General features: G+C 40.2%; 1 protein-coding gene across 9 annotated transcripts in view; it reads left to right on the top strand.

Moving 5' to 3' along the window:
- NAV2 (neuron navigator 2) overlaps positions 1-27,492 on the top strand; it is a 223,392-nt gene that overhangs the window by 160,569 nt on the left and 35,331 nt on the right. For 3 of the 9 annotated variants that reach the window (XM_037402737.1, XM_037402736.1, XM_037402738.1), the window contains exons 12-19: positions 6,351-6,489; positions 11,723-12,014; positions 12,902-13,604; positions 17,587-18,054; positions 19,143-19,208; positions 20,454-20,498; positions 22,681-22,841; positions 25,010-25,198. In XM_037402737.1, coding sequence (XP_037258634.1) covers positions 6,351-6,489; positions 11,723-12,014; positions 12,902-13,604; positions 17,587-18,054; positions 19,143-19,208; positions 20,454-20,498; positions 22,681-22,841; positions 25,010-25,198 — 2,063 coding nt within the window. Of the gene's footprint in view, positions 1-6,350; positions 6,490-9,903; positions 9,997-11,722; positions 12,015-12,901; positions 13,605-17,586; positions 18,055-19,142; positions 19,209-20,453; positions 20,499-22,680; positions 22,842-25,009; positions 25,199-27,492 lie in introns of all 9 variants that reach the window. The other 6 variants (XM_037402739.1, XM_037402740.1, XM_037402743.1 and 3 more) reach the window with 3 other exon arrangements.

Below are 27,492 nucleotides of genomic sequence, written 5' to 3'. Positions count from 1 at the left end.
TTCAAAGCAGGGAGGTGAGGGTGCCACTGGCTGTAGGGGTGCTCTGTGCACCCACTGCAGGGCTGCTCAGTAAACTGCTTTGTAAACACACTAAGTCTTCAGACAGAACAGTAAATGGGGAGCACCAAAATTACAGTTTATAGGTCATGAGCCCAGGAAAAAGGGGTTGGTAGCTGGCTGGAGGTGTTTGACGCTGATTTTTTCAGACCTAGCTGGGAATTTGTGTTCCTCCAGCACCTGGGTCAAAGGCAGTGCCTTGCTCTGGTTTCTTGCCTTCCCCCGAGGCTGTGCAATGCCAGAGGAACCATTGTGGTGAACAATGGCCAAAAAAACAAGTTCCACCAGTCAGGCATTTTGCAACTGAATACGGTTGTGCTGGCTGCTGTGTTTAGTGACTCCAGACAGTGAGGGACTGGAGGGTCCTGAGCAGGTGAAGAAGGCGCCTTTGGAATTCCTGCTTTGGAGCAGGAGATGCTGAGTTTCGGTAGAAAGTCAGATTGCTTTCATGAAGCTTTAGAGTGTTTCAAATGGTAAACTCCCTGAGATTAGCTGGGTTTAGCAGCTCCTGTACATGTGTGCTCAGCTGTGTTCAAGTTTGTTATGAGCTTGGTCAAATTCCTGGTCAGATTTTAAGGGACAAAATAAAATCCAGTGTTATTTTTATAAGGTTATTAGCACTGATATAAAAATATTAAATCAAAAGAGCGTGTGCAGTTTTCTAGCTTATAGAAATCTTTTCTTACCCAAACTTTTTCGATGCTAATTGATACTTTTCTTCTGCGAGTTATTCTTTTTTACAAAGAGGTATTTTAAATGTAAATTCTGGAACTTTACCTTGGATGAATTCTAAAGAGAGCTTTGACAGGGAGCTGCATTTCAGCTTGGTGGTGGTAAACCGAACAGTCGCTACACATGAAAACGGTCTGAACAGCTCACAGCACACTTAGAGCAGTTTAACTCTGCACCAAAAAATGTCATTAAAAGGATTAGATTCTGCTCCAGACAGAACAGCTGGAAATGGTCTATATTCATTTTGCTTGGTTTACTTTTCACTTTTCATGGTCTGGCCTTACAAAGTGTTTCAAGGTAACAGTCCTGTCCCTGGGCTCCACCTTCAGTTAGAAACAAAGTGGTTTATTTTAAAATACCTATAATGAGATGTAATGAGAAGAAAGTAACTGAAGTCATGGAGAAGTGGGGGATTAATAACCATGTAAAATATATTAATTAAATTCACTTCTCTTGAAGTAGATTTCCATCCATTCTCTTGCAAATGGTTATTTGTCACCTTTCATAACAATTTGAAAGGAAAACCATGCAAGGGTCTGTATATGGTTTTTGGATTTCTGACACAGTGATGTCAGTATCATAGGAAATCCCAGAAGAAAACAGCGGAAACTGCAGTATTTGGTATCTCATCTTACAGCACATCTACATGTATCTGGCTTTTTTATTTCTTTTTTTAATTCTTTGAGGATGCTGTGAAGTTTCAAATCACTTTGCACCTTGATATTTTTTTGTTTGTTTGCTCGTTCTATCAACTCATAAATAGTTAATTTTTTAGGTAGAAGAGGATAATTACCATGTTTCCACTTGAAATATTGTAAAGCCCCAAGGCCCTATCTTGGACAAATGTATTTTTCAGCAGCTCATTGTAATTTTGGTTTTGAGTGAAGATCCAGCAAAGTTAAAATCCACACCCATCTGTAGAGAAGGGTGCATTTTCAGCCTTTAACAATACCTTTATTTAGTAGGATTTTAATGACTCGTTTGCTTTGGACTTGCATTGGGGAGGATATCTGCAGTGAGGGGGGCTGTCCTGAGGATCACAGGATGGTTTCTGTGCCTTCCAAGTTGACAAAGAAGAGCCAATTCTGTGGATGATGATTATGCAAGATGGAAAAGTGCTGATAGACTGTGGAAAAATACAAGTCTGAGCCTAACCTCTTTACAAACCTGTTTCAAAAAGCAGCTTTGGGTAGTTGACCTGGTGCTGTATGTGGGCCATCTATAGTAGCGAGGTTGTTAGTCGCATTAGGGCACGTAGTCTGAGATGGGGAGGGAGAGGGAGGGGGCTTAGGGGGGCTTGGTTTTATAGAGAGCAGGAGGCAGCTTTGTGGGAGTTTTTAAATGTTGGTGGTGGTAGTTTTTAAGTGGGTGGGTGTATAATTAAGAAATTTTTTTGTAATTTTCAGTAATCAAAGTAAAGTTTCAGGTGATTGATCAAATAGAGAGAGGAAAGCCCAAACATTTCAGCTTCAGGTTATGGTTGAGTAGACTTCTGCTGACATCAGAAATTATTAATTGCACCAGCTAAATTACAAAGATGTTATCTTGGCTCTGGGAGCCAAAAACACTGTAATTATGGCTGTTAGATCCCCGATTCTGCTTCCTTGCTTTTGAATTTAACCATCAAGGCACTGGATCAAGGTAAAAGCGAACCAATTTGTGTGGAGGGTTTGGGGTTATTTCAAGAACAGTGTGAACTAGAGATACTTTAATTTGTTACCAGATGCTGTCCTGGCACGAAGCTGCACTCTTCACCCGTGTGCAGATATGGACACGGAGCAGCCTGTCCTGTGCTGTTGCGTATTACACCAAATACTGTATGATGGGCTGCTTGGGGGAAGAGCTTTTAGTGTAATAGATCACTGACAGCAGGTTAAACAGTATATGTGCTTTAATAGCATTACTTTCGAGCAGCTTATGCGGTATGTTTGTAAAGCAGCTTGCATTGGCATCTAATTTACACAGTTCAGTGAATTCTGCAGGCATCTCACTTGCATCAAAACCACCTCCAAAGGACAGCATCAATAGTTTTTTATGTCGGTTTTCAAAATTATTTTAAATTTCTGGAGATGTTGTGTTTCCTTGTGTTTCTTCTTTCTCTTACATCTTACTGTTCTTCTAGGTGGAGCCTGACCCCTCCCACCCTCCAACTGAAGTGATTTTTTTTTTAAATAATGCTAAACCTGAGATGTCTGGTGTTGGCTGACACAGCATCTTGCCTTGTCAGAGCAGCCGTGTTCATCAGCATCATCGCTTGGTGGCATCGGTACCATTGCTCGGTGGCATCAGCATGTCTACAAGAGCTATGTTGCTTAACTGCTAGCAACCAAAACACTAGTTGTCTATCTTTGGACCTCAGAATAGCTAATCTATTTTAATTTAGTATTAAAACAGAGTATTAGAAGTGTGTGTGTGTATATATATATATAAGTATTAAAAAGGATTAGTGAACTTGAAAACACAGAGCTGGAGTTGTTTGTTTCCCTGAGAACATAAGAGACTGCAAGCCCAGGATATACTTAAGGGGAAGCCACAACCATCAATGTATTCAGGTGCATGCTTCTACCTCTGTCCTCAGGCGCGTGTCCCAGTTCAGAAGGGCACTCAAATATTTCCATAATGCCTGGGATTGCCCAACTGCAGTCAGCGGGGCTGGCTGATGCCAGTAAAACTACTTGTGACACATTCTTTAGATGCTGATGAACTGGGAGCTGTGATGGTTTAAGGATGGTGAATGGCTGGAGATGTAATGTTTCTGTATGTTCAAGGTGGACCTATGGGTCCTGCAGAAGAACGTTATTGGGGAGGGGGTGGGGAGGCATTGCCGAATCTCCATAAGAAGGAAATTAAACTGTTAAACATGGAAAACATTGCTGTTGCTGATACTGTTATTATTAGGATTTTATTATAGGTTCAGCAATAAAAAGATGATGCTAGTTGCTGCACAAAACTTTGGAAAATGAGAAGCATATTCTTTTATGCATTTATTTCAGTAACTGTCGTGTAACTTTATAGACTTGTAAAATCTAGGTATAGTAATTGCTTTATGTTACAGGTTTTGAAACAGAAGTAAAATATCAGTTATAAACTGAAATTGAGAGGTAATATAACTTTAAATATTTTGCATTATAATACTTAATTGCCTACTCTTAAAAAAAACAACAACCAAAACAACGTTTCAAAGAGGTCTTTCAATTCTTTTCCAAGTTATCAATGTTCTTCCATACTCTAGGCACTGAGGGGGGAAATAAGATTCCCCACACACCCCCCAACCCCAAGACCCATTGATTTCTTTTCATGGTTAGCACATCTTTCATCCAGTTATGCTGAGGAAGATTTTGGAAAATAGCAAACAAAATGGTTGTGTCGAATCTGGCTGGCTGGCTGGCTTTCCCAGACTCAACAGGTCTTACATTGTGTATGGAGTTTTATTTTAACATATGCTTTTATTTTGTATTATGGCAGATTGCTCTCTAAAAATACCCAGATGAAGGCACATCTAGAAAAAAAAAATTACATCTTTCATTTAAATTGTAGCATCACCAACACTGTAGATTACAGCATTTCATTCTGATCTGGAGAGCTGGTGTGCCTGTGGATTTAGGAAACGGCATTTAGAAAACCTTTCTGCAAAGCCAGGGCTTTGCCTGTAACTGGGGCACACCTGGAAGTCAGCCAGAACTGGCAGGAGTGTGGTTTGTAAGCTGGAGGACACCACATGAAGGGCCACCCCAAGGCTCCATGAAACGGAGCCTGCAGCAGCAGGGGTCAGCGGTTGGTCCCGGTGTCTGTCCCAGTGCATCCCTGTCCTCCACCAGCAGAGCAGCCTGGCTGAGCACTCCCAAATTTCCTGAAGACAAAATCAATCCAGCTTGCTGAAGCTGTTGAACTGAGCTTCCCAGCTGGCTTTGTCTGTGATGGTATGGGGAGAACTGGCACAAATGCCTGTGCTGGCAGATTGATGAGGACAGTAACTGGGACCAAGGCAGTAGCAAGGAGCAGCTGTGAGCAATAACCCTTTCTGCAGGCACACAGGGGAGCGCGTCCCTGCGGCCGCTGCTCTTCATGTGCCTCAGTCAACTGTGCTGCTCTTGAGCTCTGCTCAACTCCCTGAAAGGCCTTAGGTAGACGTGGGTGAACAAAATATTGCCAAGTAAGAAAAATGCAATTAAAAATTGTTAAAGCATCGTTAAAACTCACACAGGTAGCAGTTTTGTAGCACTAAGTGAGAAAAATAAAACGCTTTTCATTTCAGAGTTGCCGAAGGTTATATAGTAAGGCTGTCTAGTAAATCGGTGGTGGAGCTATGAATAAAATTCAAGAAACCAGACAGAGATTGCCTTTCTTTACATAGTTTGATTATGTAAGATGCAATTCAATTTCAAGTGCATTATTAAATGTCCAGTATATCAGTATGTGAATGGCTTTCAGTCTGTGGTCAAAAAACTCACTGCGATCTCGTTGCTACAAGTTATAAAGCCAACAGAAATGCAATAGGAAAGAGAGTGGAGCTCCCAAAATCTGAAGCTGTTGTAATAAATAGATAGTGAACTGCCAGGAGATGGGCTCTTAACTCTAGCTTTCACATATGATCTATGAAATACATACTCATGCGTTTCCAGCAGTAGTTATTGATCAGTGGACTGAAATGTCTTCACAGAGCTACTTACAGGACAGTGTTTCAATCTCAGCTTTATTGTTCTTGGAGATGGAGCACTTGTGAGCCAGTTCATGAATCTCTTCCTTAAACAGCTTATTTTTATGGGCATTTTAGGAGTGGAGCATCTGGCTTGACTTTTAGATCATTTTGATTCTGTCTGTTCTAACATTCAAATCGCTTCAGGCATCATGGGCATTTTTTGTTGGTGCTTTCAGTGTCCTGAATTTCCAGTTACATGTTTCTCATTTACTAGAAAATATTGAAGCTATCACACGCTGGAAGCAGGTAGTCCTGAATAGTAACCTGTTCATAGATCTCCTTGAAAAGGATGTCTGGTACAGCTCGGGAGGGTTTTGTACCATCTGAACAACTAAACTTTCCATTACTAAGGTTTTCGGAGACCGCTAATGCTGTCGATGTTAGATCCAGGTTGTTGCCCAGGTCTTTGTAACAGCCAGGTACAAAAGATTACTTCAGGATGATATTTTTCTTTGCTTTTAAGTTCCTTTTCTGCGTTATGGCTCCGCAAGTCAGTGCTATGCCAACCTGGAGACGCCTTCTTACCACAACCTTCCCCTGCTCTGGCACTGCAGGCATAAATTTCGAGAGTCACTGGAAAGTTTGTTTATTCATACAGACTTTCAGCTGAGCCAGGAAGAGTTGCATCCTTGGTGCTGTTGGCTTGATGATGGTATACGTTAGGCTTTGTGGCGACCATGTAGTTAATAAGCTGTATGAATTTAGACTTGAAATACAAAGAAGATAAGTTAGGAGAATGAGCAGGCCGTTTTCATTTTGCAGCTGCAAGTAGGGTAAGGCTTGTAGAAATAATACTTTACCTTTTGAATGACATTTCGTCTTTTGACCCTTGTTTTCTACCTTTGCTGTGCTTTCTCTCCAGCTGGGATGACAGCAGCTCTGTCAGCAGTGGGATCAGTGACACCATAGATAATCTCAGTACCGATGACATAAACACTAGCTCCTCTATCAGCTCCTATGCCAACACACCTGCCTCCTCCCGCAAAAACTTAGATGCACAGGTAAGATTTCTAATTTAGACGAGGAACATTCATATTTGTTATTTTGTCTCTGCAGTAGGTATAATTATTTTAAGTTGGATGAATTTGAACCCACAGCTGGCCTTCAGTACAGACAGTATCACTGAAAGGGCAATGTCGAGCAGTAGTAACCACCGCCTCATACGTGGCATTTGTGAATATTTCCTCTGTGCGTGGGATACATGGCATCTCTGCCGTGGTGGTGTGGCAACAAACGCCTCCTTAGCAGCACTGCTGTATAGAAAACATGCTTCAGTAGAAGGGATTTATTTTATTTTATTAATTTTTTTTAGCTCTAGAAAAGGTATTAAGCTATTGTGATTTTTCTTAAAGAATAAAATTTAATTAAGTCAACATTGAAGTTTAAAGATTATTTACACTTCCATCGGAAATGTAAGCATGCAAAGGAAGTTAAATAGATTATTTAAAACTTCTTGGGCTGCATGTTACTGCAGGCTTTCTTGTTTGGCGGCATTTCACAGGAGGATAAATTTTATGTCCGTTGGCAGCATACATGTATATTTTGTGCTCAGACACACACATCCAAAGAGGGTAAAATGTGTGAAGGTATCCAGCAGTTTTTCATTCATCAGTTAGAGTGTATAATACAGAGATTTGCAGTAGTATAAACTGCTTTTCCCCCCATTTATATAGAATTTTGTTTGGAAAAAAGCGGCACTAAGAAGTCCAGCTTTGTTCTTTGTACACCCACCTGCCCAGGGGACTCAGGTGTTGTGTGTCAAAGCAGCTGGGATGCAGTGACTTGGCATTGCAGCAGGTAGAGGGATGTAGGTATGACCTTCACCTCTGTTTCTTTCCTCTTTTATTCTTCTCCAGTCCTTTTCATGACTGGACTCTGTATCTGTTTTTAATATCAGTTTTAATGTAGACGTGTGGTTGCTGTGAAGTGTTACCCTGCCTACAGAGCCATGGTGCAAGCATGTATTAGTCTTTGTTCGCTTGCCACGAAGTGCATATTTGAGCCTACATTAAAGATTTCCAGTTAGCCTCTGGTTGTGTATCGGCGATTGCATGTGTGCTCGAAACTGCTAATACAAGTCCCATACAAGTTGAGAGGAGTTAAGATCTATCGAGCATGTTTTTCAGTATGTAACAGTAACATACACAACTAGAAGTATTTTTTGACAGTTCTTACTGTTTCAGCACTGTAATACTCTTGGGGGGAAAAAAAACCAAACCAAAACCCAAAGAAAGAGGGAGACATGACTAAACATCAACCTAAGGAAAAAAAATAGAAACTCATTTGACTTCTATCTTCTGATGGATCTGATTCTTGGAAACACCTCTGAGAGATCAAAATCTGTGTTGATGAACTCCTCTTCCTCCTCCACAACTATTGCAGCATCCAAGCGGGTGCAGACATACAGCAGAAGAAAAGCAGCTGAAGCTTGTGCAGACAGTAGAGCACAGTCATTAGAAGAGGAAGCTGGGAGCCAAAACGTACACGTTTTGTTTGCAGTTTTTTGATGTGTGTCTGTGACCTGCTTCTCTCCTCAGTTTCCATGGCTGACAATATTTATTGTAGCTACTACTATTATCTGCCAATTATTATCCGTGAAACACTTTGTTTTCATTTGAAAAGAATAGCCTAATCTTGTCAACCAAGGGAATGAAAATAGCTTGGAGTGATGGAACCATGTGTAGCTCGCAGGGTTGATTTTTTTGCTGGCCAAAGTACTCCTCAGAGCTCATGGCACAGTGAACACTGCCTATATGCCCTTTCCATCTTACCTGCAATATTGTATGGTGGCCTGTGCCCAGATTTGCGTTCCACTGGGTGGTGAGCCACAAAGGACTGGCAGACATCTGCAGAGGGACGTGGACTTTTCCTCCCAGGTGACCCACTGCTTTGGTTCTCCTGAATAGTAAGTGCTTAACTTTTAAGCTGCTGTGACTCTGCCACATCTCATTGAGTTGGTACAGAAGTTGAATTTCAGATAATCAAAGAGGGAGCTTGAAGCTAATACATGTGCAGCTGGGAGTCCAGACAAATAATACAGCAACATCAAAGGGAGAGAGCCCTGCCATGTCAGTGTCTGCTGATAAAATCAGTTACTTATGCAGAGTCATCTCTGCAAAGGGAGAACGCGTGGTTGCAGTAGGAAAAAACTCGCTGCTAAGAAACTGATTTTCAGAGCTGCCGAGTACCCTGCACTCCAGAAGCTGTCGTTTCTCCATCTTTGGGAAGCAGGACTTAAATAAATATGGTATTAACTGCATCCTCGCAGACGTTAATAGTTGTAGCCCCTTTCTGTAACAGTGCTATGAAGGTGTTAGTGTTCGTTCTGAACAAGCTAGTGATGGGGACCAGAATTTGCGTTACCATGTTGCTCTGATGACGCCAAGTACCAGACCACTTCATGGCGCTGTACAACTTCTGGGGCCCTGATATTTTTCCCTTACATCGCACAGACATAGACAAGTTACCTTTTACCCAGCGCTGCATGTAGTACACCTTTAAAGTCACATCATACACGTATTTTAATGAGAAATTAAGACCTGGTGGACATTTGGAAATAAATTATTTAACTGATATAAGATGGAAGAGAGGAAGAGGACAAGTAATAAACTCGTTCGTGTAATACTAAAAAGACCAGGAGACAGAAAGGAAACAATTCCTTTAAACAGAAACAGCAGCATCTTTAAGCAGTTGGATGAAGACAATGTCTCAGTTTTGTGGATGAAGACAATGTCTCAGTTTTGTTGAAGCAGAGGTGGGTTTTGTCTGTTCACAGCTTCGTTAATAGATTTACAAGACCATCAGACTAAGTTAAGAAATGCTGGTTATTGCTACTCCCAGCTAAATCCCAGGGTGGCAGGCTTTGCTCCCAGCACACACTCGCTAGGTCGTGCCATGACCTCCAGCCAGCAGCATTTCCACTTTCACCCTTCCAGGCAGGTGCAGTTTCAGCTGCAATCCCGAAGCCAGGTTTCACCATGTTTTGGTTTTGATTCCTTAGTCATGTTTCTGCTGTTCGGAGTGTTTACCATTAAACAGAAACATCTCTGGCCAGAGGGCTTCTAGGGTGGATGTGCGGCATTTCAAAAGCTACAGAAAAACTTTAGCCATGGGTGTACTAATGGAATGAAATGGAAGAGAGCGAAGAAAGAGGACTTACTGTAATGTTTTTCTCTCTGTTGAGACTGCATTATCCTTACAGATGTAAAGGAGGAGAAATAGAAGGTACAGGAATATTTCGTAGTCAGCTAAAACCAGAATAAACCCTTTACTCACTCTTGAACGCTAACAGTGTAAATACACAATTCCAGACAAGGTACTTGAAGCAAGATACTAATGAGAGCATGTGAGGCATGATGTTGAGGTGGGTTTGTTGGTCAATTATTTATTGCTTCTTGCATGTGCTCTCTTCCAAGATCTGTAAATGTAGAAGTTTAGAGAAACATGGGACATGGAAACAGTCACACTGTGAATTTATTGCACACCTACCGGCGGTCATAAATAGAAAGGTAACCACCCTCAAGCCTTGCAGCCACGCGAAGAGAGTTAGAAAGCAGTGTTTCATTCAAGCCTACGCTGAGTTCCTGTCTTTGAATGGAGAGGCAAGGAAACAACATTTGCATAGCACGAGGAAAGTGCAAGAAGATAATGCCTAAATCTGTAATTCAGCAAATGCTTGTTAGTCTAATGACTCAATATGCAGACAAATAATTCAGGTCCTGACTATTTCACATGGCTGAAGAAAGACCGTTGTGATGTGTAGCATCAGCTTACATGTACTGATTGCTTAACTAGTTTTTCAGGCTTTTAAAATAAAATTAATTACAGCAAAAAGCAGAGGAAATGAAGCTGCAATTCCCCTGGGTTCTTTAATATTAATGGTGTGATCTGGTAGGAAAAGTGAAGTCACGAACTTGAAATATACTTTAGGAACGTAAAAATAAAGTACAGCATTTTGCTGAAAGCATCATATATGGTCATGTGTCCTTTCCTGTGCTGTGCTTTTCTGATTATCGAAAGGTAGTAAAAAGTTGTGAGTTTTATAATGCTTCGGGTTATTTAAAATAATTATCTTTTAAATGATATTGCCATTCAACTACTGCACGGTGCTGAGCACATTCATCTGCTGCTGAGGCTGCAGGGAACAGATCAACATGTTACCAAAATTTTCCAACCCTTCTTTGGGAGCTTCATGATCAAGGATTGAATTGTCAGTCGCTTTCATAGTACCATGATGGTTGGAGAGCACTTAAACTATAGTATTTTTACCTGGATGAAGATCAGATGTGTAGATGTTTGTCGTTTGTGTCTGGTCACAAAATAGTTGGTTGTGGTTTACAAAATTTGTCTAAATTAATCAACAGCATTTGACAGAAGTCAGATTCTGCAAGAGTGATCATTAGCAATAGAAAATGCTATCATATAGGGAATATATATTGTTATATATATATCTCCTAATAGATTTACTTTAAGTGTTTCTGGGAATTTGGCAAAGACTTAATAATGAGAAAATTCTGTATCTGATGTTGGGCTTTGCAAAATTCTCCACAGAAGACTGATAGCACAATCAGTCTGTGCAAAGAACAGGGAAAAAAACAGTAGTGAGAGTTGAACATCAATTAAGAAAGGAGGTAATTTCTGTATTTAAGTCAGTCTTGAATATTGTTAGAAGGTTGTTGGGGATTCATTTTCCTTCAGTTCTTGGGTGTCCTTCTACTGTGTTAATTAGAATGAACAGCATTGCACATCTTCAAATGTGCTCAGAAAGCTGCCTCCTCGTGCTCTGGAGATCAGATTGCCAGACAAGAGGTAGGAAAGCAGCAAGAACAAAGGAAAACTGGGTTTGAAATGATTTTTGGCATTGCAGTAAAAGGGTTCATCAGAAATTTGAGATGGAGGATTATAAATGTCATGGAGCTGAATACGTCCTTTATAAATCAAGTGGGTTTTTTTATTGGTTTGGGTTTTTTGGGGTTGTTTTGGTTTTTTTTTTTTTATTCTAAGGGGCATGGCTGTTATGTTTTTTGTATTTTTCCCCTAGCATATTTTTTTAAAAAAAGATGTCATTGCTGGGGTTCATTTCTTGCTGTGATGTTTCTTTAAGGCGTGTTACATTTGTTGGTACTCAGAGATGACTGCTGAGTTGATTAATCAGTTTGATGGTTCTTGCTTATGAAGCTTCTTAAAAGAAGGGCTTGCTCTGAAGGTTATATTGCAATTCCTTATCTGTCCTAGACTGATGCAGAAAAGCATTCCCAGGTTGAGAGGAATTCCTTGTGGTCCAGTGATGAAGTCAAGAAATCGGATGGAGGATCTGATAGCGGCATAAAAATGGAGCCAGGATCTAAATGGAGGCGGAATCCCTCTGATGTGTCAGATGAATCTGATAAAAGTACTTCTGGTAGGAAGAACACTGTTATTTCACAGACGGGCTCCTGGCGACGGGGCATGTCAGCTCAGGTTGGCATTACCACACCAAGGACTAAACCTTCAACCACCTCAGGCACATTAAAGACACCTGGAACAGGTGAGAATTAGGTGTAAGATACAAACAAGCCCAAAAGTGTGTTCGGTATGAAAACAGTTTAAATACTTTCCAGAGGCAGAACCTGAACTTCAGGTAATCCTGTCTTTATTTTTAGGTATTGTTTTAACTTCTGCAGTATCCCGTACGTCCAGTTTTCTATTTCTGTCATTTGAAAATGCATATTTTGGATTAGTACATCGTGAAAGTTGTTTTCATGACAACTAAGCCAAGCTATTAATTGAGCACAGTATTGCCATATGAAAAGAATGAATAATATAATTTCTGCTTTTGAACTCACGGTTAACTTTAAGAACATAACAGTATGTGTGGTTAAGGTGATTTTTACTTACCCCCCGCCCCCATACTAAACCAGCATGTTAATTTATACTAATAGTTCTGGCTTTTCTTATAAATGTATCAGTGATTTTAGCACTTGCAGATGTGTGAATGAAAATTGATTGAATTTGTATAATCAAGTAATGTAAGTTAATACCTCTCTTATTTAGTCGTGTACACGATTGTACATGAAACAGTTGATGAATGCCTTTTAGGAAAATCATACTAATGGCCTAACACTACTTCTGTCTAATGACGAAGGATCGATCTGTGATAGCTACAGAGGGAAACATATTTTCTTGTCTGTCACTATTACATAAGACTGTTCTGCTTTTCATATTCTTGAGGGCAAACACACCACGTACTTTCTCTGGCAAGTCTGCATGTATAACTCATTAGAGTGGCATGTAAGTTCAGTGCAGACTAGATCATAACTTTTAACCACACTGTGGTGGCTAGCACGCTTTTGCTTTTCATGCTGCTTTGAGTTTCATCATTTGCTTGACGTTTTCAAGTCATTAAATATTAGAATTCTTTTTCTATTTTTGTAGGGAAAACTGATGACGCCAAGGTATCAGAAAAGGGTAGACTATCTCCTAAAGCTGGACATGTTAAACGTTCCCCATCAGATGCAGGACGCAGCAGTGGTGATGAATCCAAAAAGCTTCCCACAAGTAACTCTAGAACAACTGCTGCTAATGCTAATACATTTGGATTTAAGAAACAGAGCGGGTCAGCTGTAGGCATGACTATAATCACTGCCAGTGGGGCAACAATCACCAGTAGATCGGCTACCTTGGGAAAAATCCCAAAGTCATCTGGACTCATGGGTAGGACCACTGGTCGGAAGACTAGTGTTGATGGCTCTCAGAACCAGGATGATGGCTACTTAGCACTTAGTGCCCGAACTAATCTTCAGTATCGTAGTTTGCCCCGGCCCAGTAAGTCCAGTAGCAGAAGTGGAGCTGGGAATAGATCTAGCACAAGTAGCATAGACTCCAACATAAGCAGCAAGTCAGCTGGGCTGCCTGTCCCTAAAATGAGAGAGCCGGCCAAGGTAATCCTTGGAAACTCTCTGACAGGATTAGTCAATCAGACAGATAAAGAGAAAGGGATTTCGTCTGACAACGAAAGCGTGGCCTCATGTAATTCTGTTAAAGTGAACCCTGCATCACAGACTGCTTCTAGCGGAGCTCAGAGTTCTCACCAGCAAGGAGCCAAGTACCCCGATGTGGCCTCTCCCACTTTGCGCAGGTAGGCAACAAATTCGTTGATTGTGCAATGATGTTAGTCGGAGCTGAATGATCAGGACTCTTCAAGCCAGGCCTGGCTGGGTTTTGTGGAGCACTTACTATTTAGTGTCCTACATCAAAGTCATTGTATTTACATTTAATTTCACCTAAACAGGTTGGCCAGTGTTGTAAATGCTCAGTACCTCCAGCAACAGCAGCAAAAAATTAACATTTGGAAAAAAAACAACTGTCTGGCAGAAAGTTTGGCAATTGTGATATGAGTCTTTGTTACAAAAATCATACCTGGAGGCTTTATCCATCCAGATATCACAGGAATAAGAGTTTTCTTATCTGAAGGTTACTGAAGAGTTCTTTCACCAATGTATTTGTAACAAAACTGGAAATACTCCAATGGTGGATCAAATTATAAATTGACAATAGGAGCATTATTCCAGATTTTCATGATCATAATGGTATGGTTTGACCTGCCATGCTTAGATTCACGTGCCTAACCCAAACCGACCTTTCAGATGTGTGGATTAGGCCAGTGTGGTGTGAGATTCAGCATCAGGTTATTCACCTGTGTAGAAGAACCCTGAGTAAAGTTACCGTCTAAGATGGGTTGAATTTTCTTATTTGAGTAATATTTTTTTAAAACAAAAATCTTATCTGTCTTCTCTTTCTCCACAAGTACCACACACATTATTTTAACATTAACATCAAGTTGGTCAGGAATTAATTTGTCGATGCATGTGCATCAAAGCCTCGATATTGGTGAAAGGTTCTGTTAATATTATTTTTCAATTGAATTTGACATTGAGTAGCTTGTCTGTTTCAAGTTGCAGTGTTTTGCATTTCATTTGTCTTGACGCCCATAATATCCATACAGTTATGCTGCATCATCCTGCTTCCAGTGACGTGAGAAAGCCACATTCCATCTGAAGCACCAGTGCAAGCATAATGGCTGTGATGGCAGCTTAGGCTAACGCTGTAAAGAGCTGTGAAGTGTTTCTTAGATGGGTGGTTTTATTTGAAGAGCCTGTGTGACCATAATTCAGACTACTTCCTTTATTTTATTCCTGGTTATCATTAGATGAGCCATGTCCTTTAGAACATAGAATGTTCCTCAATGGCTACTTAAAAACTCCAACAGACCTTTCGTATCTGTAGTATACCCCATGAGAAATACAGGGTTTCAGTGTTGCAAGCCTCAGGCGCATAAATCTTGAATTTTCATCGTTTATATTTATTTATTTATTTTTACTAGAAAGCCACATTGCTGGCTATGTAGTTGAAATACTACATTAGAAATACATGGACATTCAAAGAGAAGACCCTGAGGCTCAATTTAACTATTCTGTCATTCGATATACAATTTTGCTCTTGAATTTTCACCAGACTGTCTAAATTATCATGTATTGAAATGCATCAGAGTTGAATTGGGCCCTGTCTGCTTATTACTGATTTTTAGACTGACGAGAAAGAAGATTTTGAGCTTAATTTTCATAGTCAGTTGGGATGAGTTGCACATGTTTTTTGCATGTTTCCTCTTGGCCCTGTAATTTTTTAATATTCAATAATAACTTAGAATCCATACCTTTGTAATGATACAGATTTATCTGTAAGTCTATGAATATATGTAACTTTTATGTTGCCATAAACAGTGAGATTTTGTAATTCTGCTATGAGGGCCATCCCTGTCTCTGTTCTCTCAGTATTGCCTTTAACTCCAGTTGTATGTAACTGGCCTGTCCCTTAAGTGAAGCCATCATTCATCTTGATATATTTTACTATTAAATGGGGCCTTCATGCTCTGCAGTATATAATATGCTCCCTTTCTGTTGATGGGAGACATGCATGACCCAAGAGCCAGCTCAGATACATCAATCTCTTGTCAGTAATAGTAGATAGGAGTAAATAGATGTCCTCCCTCATGGGGTATGTCCTTCCTTGTCCTTCCTCGTGGGGTATGTCCTTCCAGAATTAATCTCTGTGTTGATGTGACTGTCTTGCTGGGCTGGATTTTCCTGGACTGAGAGGTGTGCTCCCCAGACCACATCCTCTTCTGAAGGCGCTTGTTAGAAGGTTGTGGTTCAACCAGACGCTGCCTTTAGCGTTTCTGTTTGTGCCACAGTGCAGCATCCTTTCAGTTGTATTAGAGGTGCTGTGAAACAGTTTGGGGAAGACTGCAGAGCTTAAAAACAGCTTGTAAAACTGTTGGGTGGGATTGTTTTAAGCCCTGGGATCCTGCCTCTAAGAGTGCAGCTCCCCCAGTACAACTGAAGAGGTGGTATGCAATGGCACAGGAGCAGGGATATCCTAAGGTGGTGTTGCTGCTGAAGGCCATGTGTCATTGCAGTACAGTTTGCCATTTTCCTTCGTACTTGCTCTAATAACATTAACTAAATAAAAGCTAGACCCTAAATTCTCTCAGTCTCTGTAGGAATGGGTTTTATCATTCAGTCTGACTTGTCTAAGTGAGTGTTTCCTAATCAGCGAGGTGTGGTGTCCAGATGAACCAAGTTTGCCAGGTCTCTGCCTGTTTGTGAATGTCTGTCTGCACCGGGTGCTGAGAGGATCATGGCACAGAGCAGTGCTGGATTATGACCTAGATGCAGATGAGCATCTTAGCCTGGTCCAGCAGTGTTGTCCAGGTGCTTTGTGGCAAGTGTGCAACAGCAACCATCCAGCCGAGCTGTGTTCCAGGCATCTTGCACAGGTACACTGGAGCTGCAGGTAGCACGTGCACCATCACTACAGTGCTTCTCGGCATCACTGGGCTTAACCACACACGTGCCGTAGGGTGCCCAGCTATATTACACAGTCTGTGTTTCTGGGAAGTGTTGGACAAAGTGACTTAGTGTGCATGTGTTGTACAACCAACCTGGACATACTCGGAAGCAGAGGAAGTTCCTGGTTGGTGCATACCCACCCGTAAGTCTTCAGGAACTCTTGCACAGAAGCGCTGTAGTCCTCTGTGCTGCGGACTACAGTCCGATAGATACCTGCTTTGAAAGGTTTCATCCCCAATACTCCACACTGTTGGTAAGAAAAAAGCAAATCCATATAGGCATGTGTGAGGAAAACTAGGGTTCCAAAGGCAGTTGCAGGAGCTTAGTGGCAGAAACAGAAGCAATTTTGGGGTGGATGTTAGAAGCTAGACTTGAAAGATATTTTTTCATAATTTTGAGGATCAGTTTTAGGATGATTGAGAGTCTAGTTTTAGGTATGTTTATTTCTAAAACACTTCTGCACTTCTGAGAACTTCCCAGGTGACTGTTAATGGGGGAACTGAAGTGCCTTCCTTGATGGCAGTGCATTGCCATCAGAGGCAACAGTGAGGCAAACTGGAGATGCTGCAGTCATCCTCCTCCAGCTGTGCTTTTGTATCCCCTCCCGTGCACTAGTTCTGGCACTCAGCTAGTCTTTTACTGAGCCAGTTCTAGGTGCCAAAGCAGGTAAAATCTCATTTTACAGTAAAAGAAAAAGAAGTAGTTTCCAGCCAGCTTGGCTCCTGAAATGAGACAAACCTGTATTTGATATCAGTAAATACTTTTCCTGTTACATCCCAGCAAATGCTGCTTCTGTGCGGCGCATTTGGTGGTTTGCAAAGAATTTACCCAGACAACAAGCTTTCAACCTCTAATATCCCATCCTTTGGATTAATCAATGCAGTACTTCTCTGGTATCCTTTTTCCTTAAGGAGCAGAAGATGGTATGGCTGTATTGTAGTTCTGTTAAGCTTTCTTTTAGCTTTATGAAAGTAGCACTTGCTGATTCAGAGAAGACACACCTAAGATAGATTGGAAGTTATCGTTACTGTCTTGGGCTTTATTGAAGGAGGAGTGAACACAAGGAGATTCATGAAATTTATAGTTGTGTATGTCTAATCTAGGATCATTTACTTAATGCTGGTTTTCTGAAGATATGTATGGTCTAGATATAAAACACCCTTGCACTTAATATTCCATTTTATGGATCTTTCATGTTGTCTTTTTTTACAGACTTTTTGGTGGCAAGCCTAGTAAACAAGTTCCCATCACAACAGTTGAAAATATGAAAAATTCAGTAGTCATCTCCAATCCTCACGCTACTATGAACCAGCAGGGTAATCTTGATTCACCATCTGGCAGTGGTATGCTGAGCAGTGGGGGCAGCAGTCCTCTGTATAGTAAAAACCCAGATATGAACCAATCTCCACTAGCTTCTAGTCCCAGTTCAGCACATTCAGCTCCTTCCAACAGCTTAACGTGGGGTACCAACGCGAGTAGCTCTTCTGCTGTTAGCAAGGATGGCATTGGATATCAGTCTGTCAGCAGTCTTCATACCAGCTGTGAATCCATTGATATCTCTCTGAGCAGTGGAGGTGGGCTGAGCCATAACTCCTCCAGTGGCTTGATTCCAGCCTCTAAAGATGATTCTCTGACTCCCTTTGTCCGAACCAACAGTGTTAAGACTACGTTGTCTGAAAGGTTAGTGGGTTTTTTTCTCTCATTTCCATATGTTTGTATATATCTCAAATGTGAATGAAGTGCTGGCAGCAGTAACTGACGCTGCAGGTATAAATCAAGTTGTGCTTCTGGCAAGATAAGACTGGATATTACTGCTACATAGAAAATATTACTAGAACAGACAAAAAAGCCATTCCAGGCAAGGAGCCCAGTTCAGAGCAAGAGGATGGGTTCAGGTGAGTTTTTTAATTTGCTATGGTAGCCAGCGTGGCAACTTCTCTCGCTACTATATTATACCTAATATTTGAATTTGGCATCATATATTATGCTTCCAGAGATCTCCGGTTAGTTGATCTGATAGTGATACTCCAAAAGACCTCCATCATTATACCATTTTGATTTGAGAAGCCAACTGTTTCCTGTTAAAACTCTCGTTGATAACATTTGACAAGCGTTTAAACTGGAGGTCATGCTGAAAAGAGAAGTCCCTGTCTCAGCCACTTGATCCCTTCTTGGCCTCTCCCTGCTGTCCTGTCCCATCTCCAGCTGCTCCTGACAATGTTTTGATACAGGCATTCCTGTGAATGCTTTGTGCGCCTGCCTGGGAGGTGGATCCAGCTGAAGAATGATCACCTGAATTGTGTTTCGGTCACCTGAATTGTGTTTCGGACCGGTCACTTCCCCAGCTCCTTACACGATGAGCTTCGTCGGTATCTGTGTGGACACAGAGTAGGAGCTGGGGACAGGCTGAGTGGGGGCGAGGGAATGGGGCTGCTTTTTCAGTGTCAGAGCTGCATTAACGGCACGTTGAGCTAACCTCGGGATAAACCAGACAATGACTTGCAGTGCATGGTCTCCGAGCGACCCTTTGCAGTAGGCTGCAGTACCCTTGCAAGCTTTTGAAATCAGCTACATCCTGATGTGCAGTTATGTAGTCAGGTGGCAAAATGTTTGTAGTTGCATCTCAATGGAGAAAATTAGCATCGAATATAATGTTCTGACAGTTTGGGTTTCTGTTTGTGTTTTATTGTAACTCCTTTTTGTTCTCTCCTCTTTTCATTCTAATGTTCCTTCTCTTGTTTTCTGTCTTGTTGGACTGATTCTTCTAGCCCTCTTTCTTCCCCTGCTGCTAGCCCCAAATTCTGCCGAAATACTTTGCCCAGGAGACAGGACAGGTAATGCTGTCTCAGGACAGGAGTACGCACAAGGCCGTAGGTTTTGTTGCCCATCTCAGTGAAGCAAATTGTTTTGTGACAAACTGTGCTCAGTTGAGTCCTCTGCTGTGTTCATCGTTCAGGTGTGAACTGACACAAAGACATGCCAGTGAGAGTCCCCTCAAACACCCCATCATTCCACCTAAATCAATCTGGAGAATGGCATACAGCAGAGTTGGCATGTTTTTGGTGTTGTTACTGGGAACGTCTTTTGGTTTGTGGGGGTATTTTTTCCTCCCCCTTCATTTCTTTGCCAAAGGCAATTTGAAAACCTTGCCATTTTTTTCTACCAATCTAAACTCTCACTAGCATTTCAGCATTCCTCTGGCATGCTGCTTTCCCCTCTGCCTTTCAGGCCTGTCCTTTTTGTCGTGAAGTCCCCGTGTCATTCAGTGTCGTCAGTCTTTTATTGCAGTTTGGCTCATGAGTGTTTTGCAGGGACTTGGGTACATCCATCCTTGTAAAGGCAAATGCTAAAGTTAGGAAAAGGTGACCCAAATCGAAACATTCTAGCTCACTTTTGCTCACCGCTGTAATTTTAATCAGTCCCATGCTGTAACTTCTAGCTGTAAAGATTGTCATTAAATTAATTTATTTAAGCACGTGGATATTGTCTTTAAAAACGAATTAACAGACTCTGCGCAGTTACAAGTTCATCAGTTGTAAAAACAGAAACTTGATTATATGAGTTTTGGACAACTAATAGGTTCCTTTTACTTCACTAAGGGAATTTAAGCTAAGGTTTGAAAATTTGAACAGTCTGGGCTCAATACTTTTACTGATGCACATTGCAGCTGCCTAGCGGTAATTAGCTGCATTCCCTAAATGGTGTCTGCTGAAAGAAATGACGGCAAGGTTGGACTTGAAGATTCTCATCAGTTTTCACAAATAGTCTGCCTCGTGCCTGCTGAGAAACATATTTTTAAGCATTCATTGGACATTTAAAGAGCCATTTGTTTTTTTTCACTGTGGGTAGGAGAAATAGCAAAATCACATTGTGAGCAGATGAGATTCATTGGCATGGTACCAGATGCATGTTTGTGCAAATCCACACCTGGGTAAGGAGGTTTTTGCATGTTTCTGTAGGAAGGGCTCAGCACCTTTTCCTCTGAAAAGGTGATGCAGATGTTTGTCCGTCCTTCGTCCTGATCTTATTCCTTCCCTTTTGTTCTTCTCTGAAGTTCTTTTCTTTTAACTTTTCTGCAGCGACCCACATCTTGATAGGAACACTTTGCCTAAGAAGGGACTCAGGTATTGGTGTTTCCACACGGTTTAACAGCTTTTGTTGTGGCTTTGGAGTTTGCTTTGTGTTTCTGTTGTGGCTGGTGGTGATGGTCTCAGTTTGCAAGAGGTGGCAACAATATTGTTTCTTTCTTTCTTTCTTTCTCTCTTTCTTTAATCCTCTAAAGCGGCCATTGACCACTGTGGTTGTTTTTTTTTCATTCAGTGGCTTCTCTGCTTGAGCAGGAACTGTGGCTTTTGCTGGCTGAATTGCTGAAAAGCATCTCATAAACCACCACTGGGCTTGACTTGAAAACAATAATTTTGCAGCTTCTATGGCTATTACATGGAATGACTTGAGATCATTTTCACCCCAGGAACCTTGGTGTTGATAGGCAAATAGAAGAGATTTCCAATATCATGCCAAACCTTTTAGGATGAGATTGGGCATATTAATTTGAAAAAAAAATTTTTTTTGCAGAATATCTAAATATATAGGGCTCTTAGAGATGATTTCTACTCCTCTAGGAAAGAACAAAACAATCCCCAAACTAACTCTTGTCAGTTGTCTTCTTATACATTTTCTGTATCTGTAAAGCTGTGATTTTTATAACATAAAAAAACTGCACTGAAAAAGATTTTTCCATTGATAGAAGCAATTCTAGCAAGATCGTCAACATTAGTGTATTAATTAAATGCTGTAAGTATTACAGAATCTACAGAAGATATCTTAGACAATTTAGATAAAAAATTGCTTAATGCAACTTCTGGGACCACTGAGTCACTGCCTTGAAGTTGCAGCTGCAATTTATTCTGTACTATAGACAATGTTCTTCACAGCAGCCTTGGCCCATGAAGCTGAGAGCCAAAAGCCTTTCTTAAAATGGCACTTTGTTTAAAATGTTTCTGTGGTTCTCAAGCATGTCTCTAATAAATATAGATTTTCTTTTATGACTAAAACATTTAAGTGCTGAAGAGGTAGGTATTAAAGCTGCAAAAATAATAATAAAAAAGAAATCCTTAGTGTGTTAAAGTAAAATGACTGTTTGAAGCCCCTTTCTTAATAAACTGATACATGTGCAAAGTTTAAGAGATGCAGATAGTCGGAGTCTGTTGCTTAAGTGTTGAAGCCTAAGCAGAAGAATGAATGTATTTTTTGAAAGCAGTGTGAGTTTTTGCAACATTAGTTGTTGTAGTGTTCACATAGATCTAGAAGTCTCAGTAAGTGATATCTTACTGCAGAGCATTTATTTGGAGGGAATCTAACTAAATAGATAATATTGGCTAATAATGGGCTCCAAGTGTTTAGTTTTTGGAATGAGAACCAGTAAGAGAAAAAGCAGATGGCATAAGACAAACACTGAAATCCATCAGCAGACAAGTGTTTCCATGATGCTGTTTCTGTCGATACCTGTACCCTATCATGTATTTCACATAACCCCTGTGGTAACATTCCTATTTTTCAGGCATATACAGGAGCAGGTTTAAAACTTTGCTTAAGCTGAAGCCAGCGGGTGTTTTGCCAGTGATGTTGGCATAGACAACATTTCCACTATTTTCTGTGCCCACAGAAAAGGCTAAACATAGTCTTCTTTATGATGATTTAATGCTATTAGTTTTGAACTAAATGGGATAAACCTCCACAGGCCTCTATATTAATGTCTCTGGAATATGAGTTATTGGGTCACAACTCGTTGAAAAATCTGATAATGGCTGTGTTGACTTGAATTTAGTTATAATATGACAAAAAGCTAGCTAAGCGTAGCCATGCACCAAAACATTAAAATAGTGATGGAATTTTGGCATAACCTAAGGAAAGGAAAGGATTTCCAAAGTATGGTTTTATGTTTAAGTTGTACATACGTAATACACACTATATTTTATGCTACAGTGTTACAGTGCTCGAGTTCTGTCTTTAGCTTTTTAGTCACTACTAGTTTGGCTGTTACTGTGGGAGGTTTTTTCCCCATACAGAGGTGGAATGAATTAGGAACAGCTTAGAACAGCTTGGAGTAGCTCCTTAAATCAGAATTTTGTTGGGTTTATCTAATTTTGATCCTTAAATTTCATACGAGTCTTATTCCATCTTTCTTTCCTTCTCTCCCTTCCCAAGTCTTGTGATATTTCGTGGTTGGTTTGGGGGCTTTTTTTGAATTTATTTATTTTAAATAACTGTCAAAGTTCATTTTGAAAAAACTGTTTGGTTTTGCAGGTATACTCCATCCTCCCAACTCCGTAATCAGGAAGATGCAAAAGAATGGCTACGGTCCCATTCAGCAGGAGGACTTCAGGATACTGCTGGCAATTCTCCATTTTCATCTGGATCCAGCATAACATCACCCTCTGGAACCAGATTTAACTTCTCACAGCTTGGTGAATAATTATCCGTTTAAATAATCATAGCAATACAGTGTGTGTCTTAAAAATAGCATATTACACAATATGATTTTCTTTCAGCAGCTCCAAGTCCCACATTCAGCTTCAGGAAGCACTTTCACTGAAATGAGTGTGACTAATTAGCATTATTATCTTGTATGCCCAAAGGTGGCATACTTGCAGTAGCTCTTTGAAAATACTTCTCTGGGAGTAATCAGATGCCTTAATATAAATTGTGAACTCTTCAGCAGAGCTATTTGTTAGTATCACACATTGGTGTGCTTAAAGGACTTAAATCTTAAAATTAAGAGTTGCCTACCTGTTTAGTAATACCACTTTAAAATCCAAGCATATTACTTACTACACGTGCCAGTTTCATCAGTGTAAGATATTTTATCTTTGTATGTATGCGCAGGTGGCTTGTTGGGAAATCACAGAAAGCACAGTCTGAAATAATATGTAAAAGTCAGAGTCATTTAAAGTCAGAAAAAATGCCATTCCTTCACTGAACTACATTGATAAAAGTAAACACTTCTTAAATGAAGGAAACGATAAAAGTTGATGGACAGGATCAATAAAACATTGCAGGTCTTAGTTGGCCGTATCAGCAGTTGAAATAACCTAATTAAAAGTGCCAGCAGACCTCATCTCTGGTGTGCTCGTTAAATATTACTTAGTTGCCTTTGCCATTTGTTTAAGTAGGGAAATCAATCTTAACAGTATATATATTGTCTTTAAGTTCAGTGACTTTTGGAAAATACTATGTAAGCCAGACATTTTCTTTTTGACTTTGAAGCCCTCCGTCTTTTCTAGAATGATAAAGAAATGCTCTACAAGACAGTTAAGCCTATACTTGTGCACTTCTTGTGTTGTGTGAATTTGCAGCAGCTTACACAGTCGCTTATTTCTAGTGCAGTTTTTGAGTTGCAGCAGTGGCATTTTCGAGCCTTTCTTTGAGTATGCTGAAAAAACCCAGATTAAATAAACAGCTTTAAATAAACCGACACTTAACAGAATTTCAGCTGAACGTACACACAGTGTAATTACATTGCCAACAGCTAACAGACTGTCATGAAAGTTCATGAAAGTACTTCAGTGGTCAAAAGAAAAAAAAAGGTTACAATAGGCTTATGAAGTTTATGAAGTTAACTCTTTATGGAGAATTTTGAGGATTATTTACATTATTAAGCTTCAAAAGCTGTTTGGTCACAAGCAATTAACAAAAAAGTAAGAAAAAGATATTTTTATGTATTCTTAAGGAAAGAGCTTGCAGAGACGGGGTCAAGAGAGATCACTGCATTTAATTTAATTTAATTAATTAAATTTAATTTAATAGCAAATGTTGATATGAAAGTTGAGCACCTTTAAACTGAGTTATGGTATCTTCTACAATAGTCCGTATCAGTTGATGGTGTATGTAGCAACAGGCACCGACAGTACACCAAGAGGAACCTGCCAGTTGAACAGCAATTTTGTTGTTCTCTTTTTTTTTTTGCCGCGAATCAACTTGTTCTTAGTAAATAGCAGGTATAATTTTAGCACAGCAGTTCTTCAAGAAAATGTGAAACTGGAGTAAACGTTTTGTACTCTAAACACTGGCTGGAAGAATCTTGGCTTTTGAGGCAGAATTTATATTTTATAATTCTTAGGACTTCATGGTAGAAGGAAACAATTCTGAAATACATAACTATCAGGAAACCAAAGCTCTTAAAATTTGTGACTTAAATACACAGAAAAATATAATTTTTTGAGAGCTTTGAAGGAGGCAGTTCATAAGGCCTTTTCTATATAGGCAAAATACTAGTTTAAATTCCTTCAGGCACTTCAGTCCTTTCTGAGTTCTGTTTTGACTGTTCCAAATTAAGTGATGGTTAATTAGTTCATGCCTACAAGGTGTTAGTGAATTGACTGAGCTTGTCTGTAGAAGCATAGGCATATCACTCAGTGCTTAAAATGACTTTATTTACTTGAGTTCTCTTATTCACTAGCTTAATTTGCATACCATATATTTGAGTTCATTGAATTTAGGAAAACAGTGAAGCCTGGAGAGGACAACATAAAAATTTTGTGTCTTAAAAAAATACTTTTTTTGGTAGTTGCACAAAAATTAGGTATGACGTTTTGTGGTCACGCAAATAAATAGGTGTTTATTCTTCGCTTTATAGCAAGCCCAACCACAGCAGCCCAGATGAGTCTGTCGAACCCAACTATGCTGCGGACCCACAGCCTTTCCAATGCAGATGGTCCTTATGACCCCTACAGTGATACGCGCTTCAGGAACAGCTCAATGTCCCTGGACGAGAAAAGCAGAACAATGAGCCGGTCTGGCTCTTTCCGCGATGGCTTTGAAGAAGGTCAGTAAAGCATGTGATGGTGCTGGAGATGATCAGAAGATGACGTTCACACATAAACCTGATAGGAATTTGGTACTTTTCAGTTCAGCATAGTGGTCATTTCAGAGCACAGTTCTCTCTGTGTGGAGCTCTCAGTGTTAGATAAGACTTTAGTCCTAGTCATCATTGTTCTGATGATATTCATTCAGTGTTTCTTCTGGCAAGACATAGGAAAGCATGTAAGTGTTGTACCTAGACCATCACTGTTCAAGAAGATGTTTAAACGCATCCTGTGCTTCATTTTTAGTGATCTCAGTTCTTCTGAACCTGGACCTCCACACTTCTGTTGTGGTATAAATAATTGATAACAGCCAGACTGTTGTTTCTGTCCCGGTTAATTTTCCCAGTATTTAATCTGTATTCAAATGTCTTTACTTTTTATTTCTGCCGAATAGCCTGGGTTGATATCACACAGCTTCCACAGAAGGTACCTATGTAGTTCTTCAAAATATCTAGGCCCTTCTTTTTAATTCCTCATCATCTTTTCAAATATGTAGTCATACCTAATAAAAGAAACCCGTGTAAATGTAAGAAGAAAAAGTCATTTACCTATAAATAAACGTTCCATTTGGTTGCTGCTGATGAAGTGACCTTACGGCTGGAGTGGCTATATGAGCACAAGCTAAAACCCTCAAGCATGGCGCATTGGGAAGTCGAGCACAGGGTGAGCTCTGGGAGCAGTTCGTGGGAAGGTCATAGGACTCTTTCAGCAGTAGCTCTTTGAGTCTGAAATCTCCTTTCTGGCAAGGATTGGGAGCTTGGTTGGCTATGAAATACTTTATCGCTGCAGGTCACACAAGCTCTTGCCAGTTTGCTTCCTCCACTGCTGCAGACCTGCCCTTAGCATTTAATGCCAGTATACTTAGCAGCATATAATACCAGTGCCCCATTGCTGCTGCTCCCCTAGAGCCCAGCATGCGTGGAAGCCACCCTCAAGTACTTGTAGAGGCCTTTAAGAGCCACAAGGTGCCTTCTGGAGATACTGGTTAGCCCATCAATTTTCTGCCATTGGAAGAGGTAGAAAATGTGTATTGACTATGGCTTCAGAAAGATTCAGGGCTAATTCATTATTGAATGTAGTCAATCTAACTCCATTACATTTAATTGTATTTGAGAGCCCCGTGGCTGAGGATCTTCATTAGAGGTTGAAAATCGTTAGAATAATGCTGTAGGGCTGAAAACAGTGTCGTTGCGGGAGTTAACCTCTCTTTGTGCCGTGCTCTCCGAAAGCTAGGTGGTGAACAGTCAAAGACTGCCAGATACTTAAGTCAGTTGATCTCCATTCTGTGATGAACTGTCCTGCTCTAACTAAAGAGTTCCTTAATATAATCTGTGAAGGAATTTAAATAACTGCACCTGTGTTATACTTAAATGATTTACTGAAAGGGCTATTACAGCAAAACTTAATCAGGCTTTATTGAAGACATCCTCAAAAAGATTGTAACTGTAGTCTTTTAAAGTGCACTTAACATGGCAACAAATCCGTTTGGGCATGTGGGAGGTTAAACTATCTTTTATAATTCAGAAATTCTTGTCCAGGAGAGAGGCTAGTTTGGAAGAATGTTTCATAAGTATTACATGTTTGAGGACAAACCATTTTAAAGGAAAGGATAGGAAAATGGAAGAGTTAGGTGAAATGTTCTACAAAGTGCTTTTCCTTCGTTTAAAAAAAGTAATAAAAATTAAGTCCAAGAAAAATTTACCAAGTTATGGACTTGAAAGCAGTGGAAAAGTATCACTTTTGTACGCAAGGAAGGAATTTGACCCTAAGTGGACTTGCTGAAGAAGTGCCTTTTAGATTTTCCTAAATTTTTGGTACCTAAAAAAATAATAATATTTTACCAGATGGGATGAATGTTTAGATTAGGTCTCTGTATTTTTGTGTTCAGGTTAAGGTGTTGTGCCGCTTCTCTGGCCATACAGAAGGCAGGGATAACCTGCTTATTAGCTCCTGCTTATTTCTCAGGGAGTCACAAGTTACAAGTGAGCAGCAAGGTGTTCTGAATGGGGCATATGTGTTCAGACCTGTGGATCTATAGATATTCACCTTCACCTTGAAAGACTAGATCAAAAAGTAATCTAGAAATTAATGAACAAATTGATTTTATGTAATCAGCCAATGTCAAATGAAGCATAAATCCAGGTCTTAAGCGAAGCTCACCAACCTACTTATTAGCACATAAGATTGTAAGACATTTGTTTCTTATCAGCTTCAGCAGGGCTAGGATTTATCCTTAAAAGCCTTTTTCTATTTT

Source organism: Falco rusticolus, chromosome 10, assembly GCF_015220075.1.
Source record: "Falco rusticolus isolate bFalRus1 chromosome 10, bFalRus1.pri, whole genome shotgun sequence".
NCBI classification, from domain to species: Eukaryota; Metazoa; Chordata; class Aves; order Falconiformes; family Falconidae; genus Falco; species Falco rusticolus.
The sequence above is the reverse complement of the archived record's forward strand: the minus strand, read 5'-3'. Positions and strand labels throughout refer to the sequence as shown.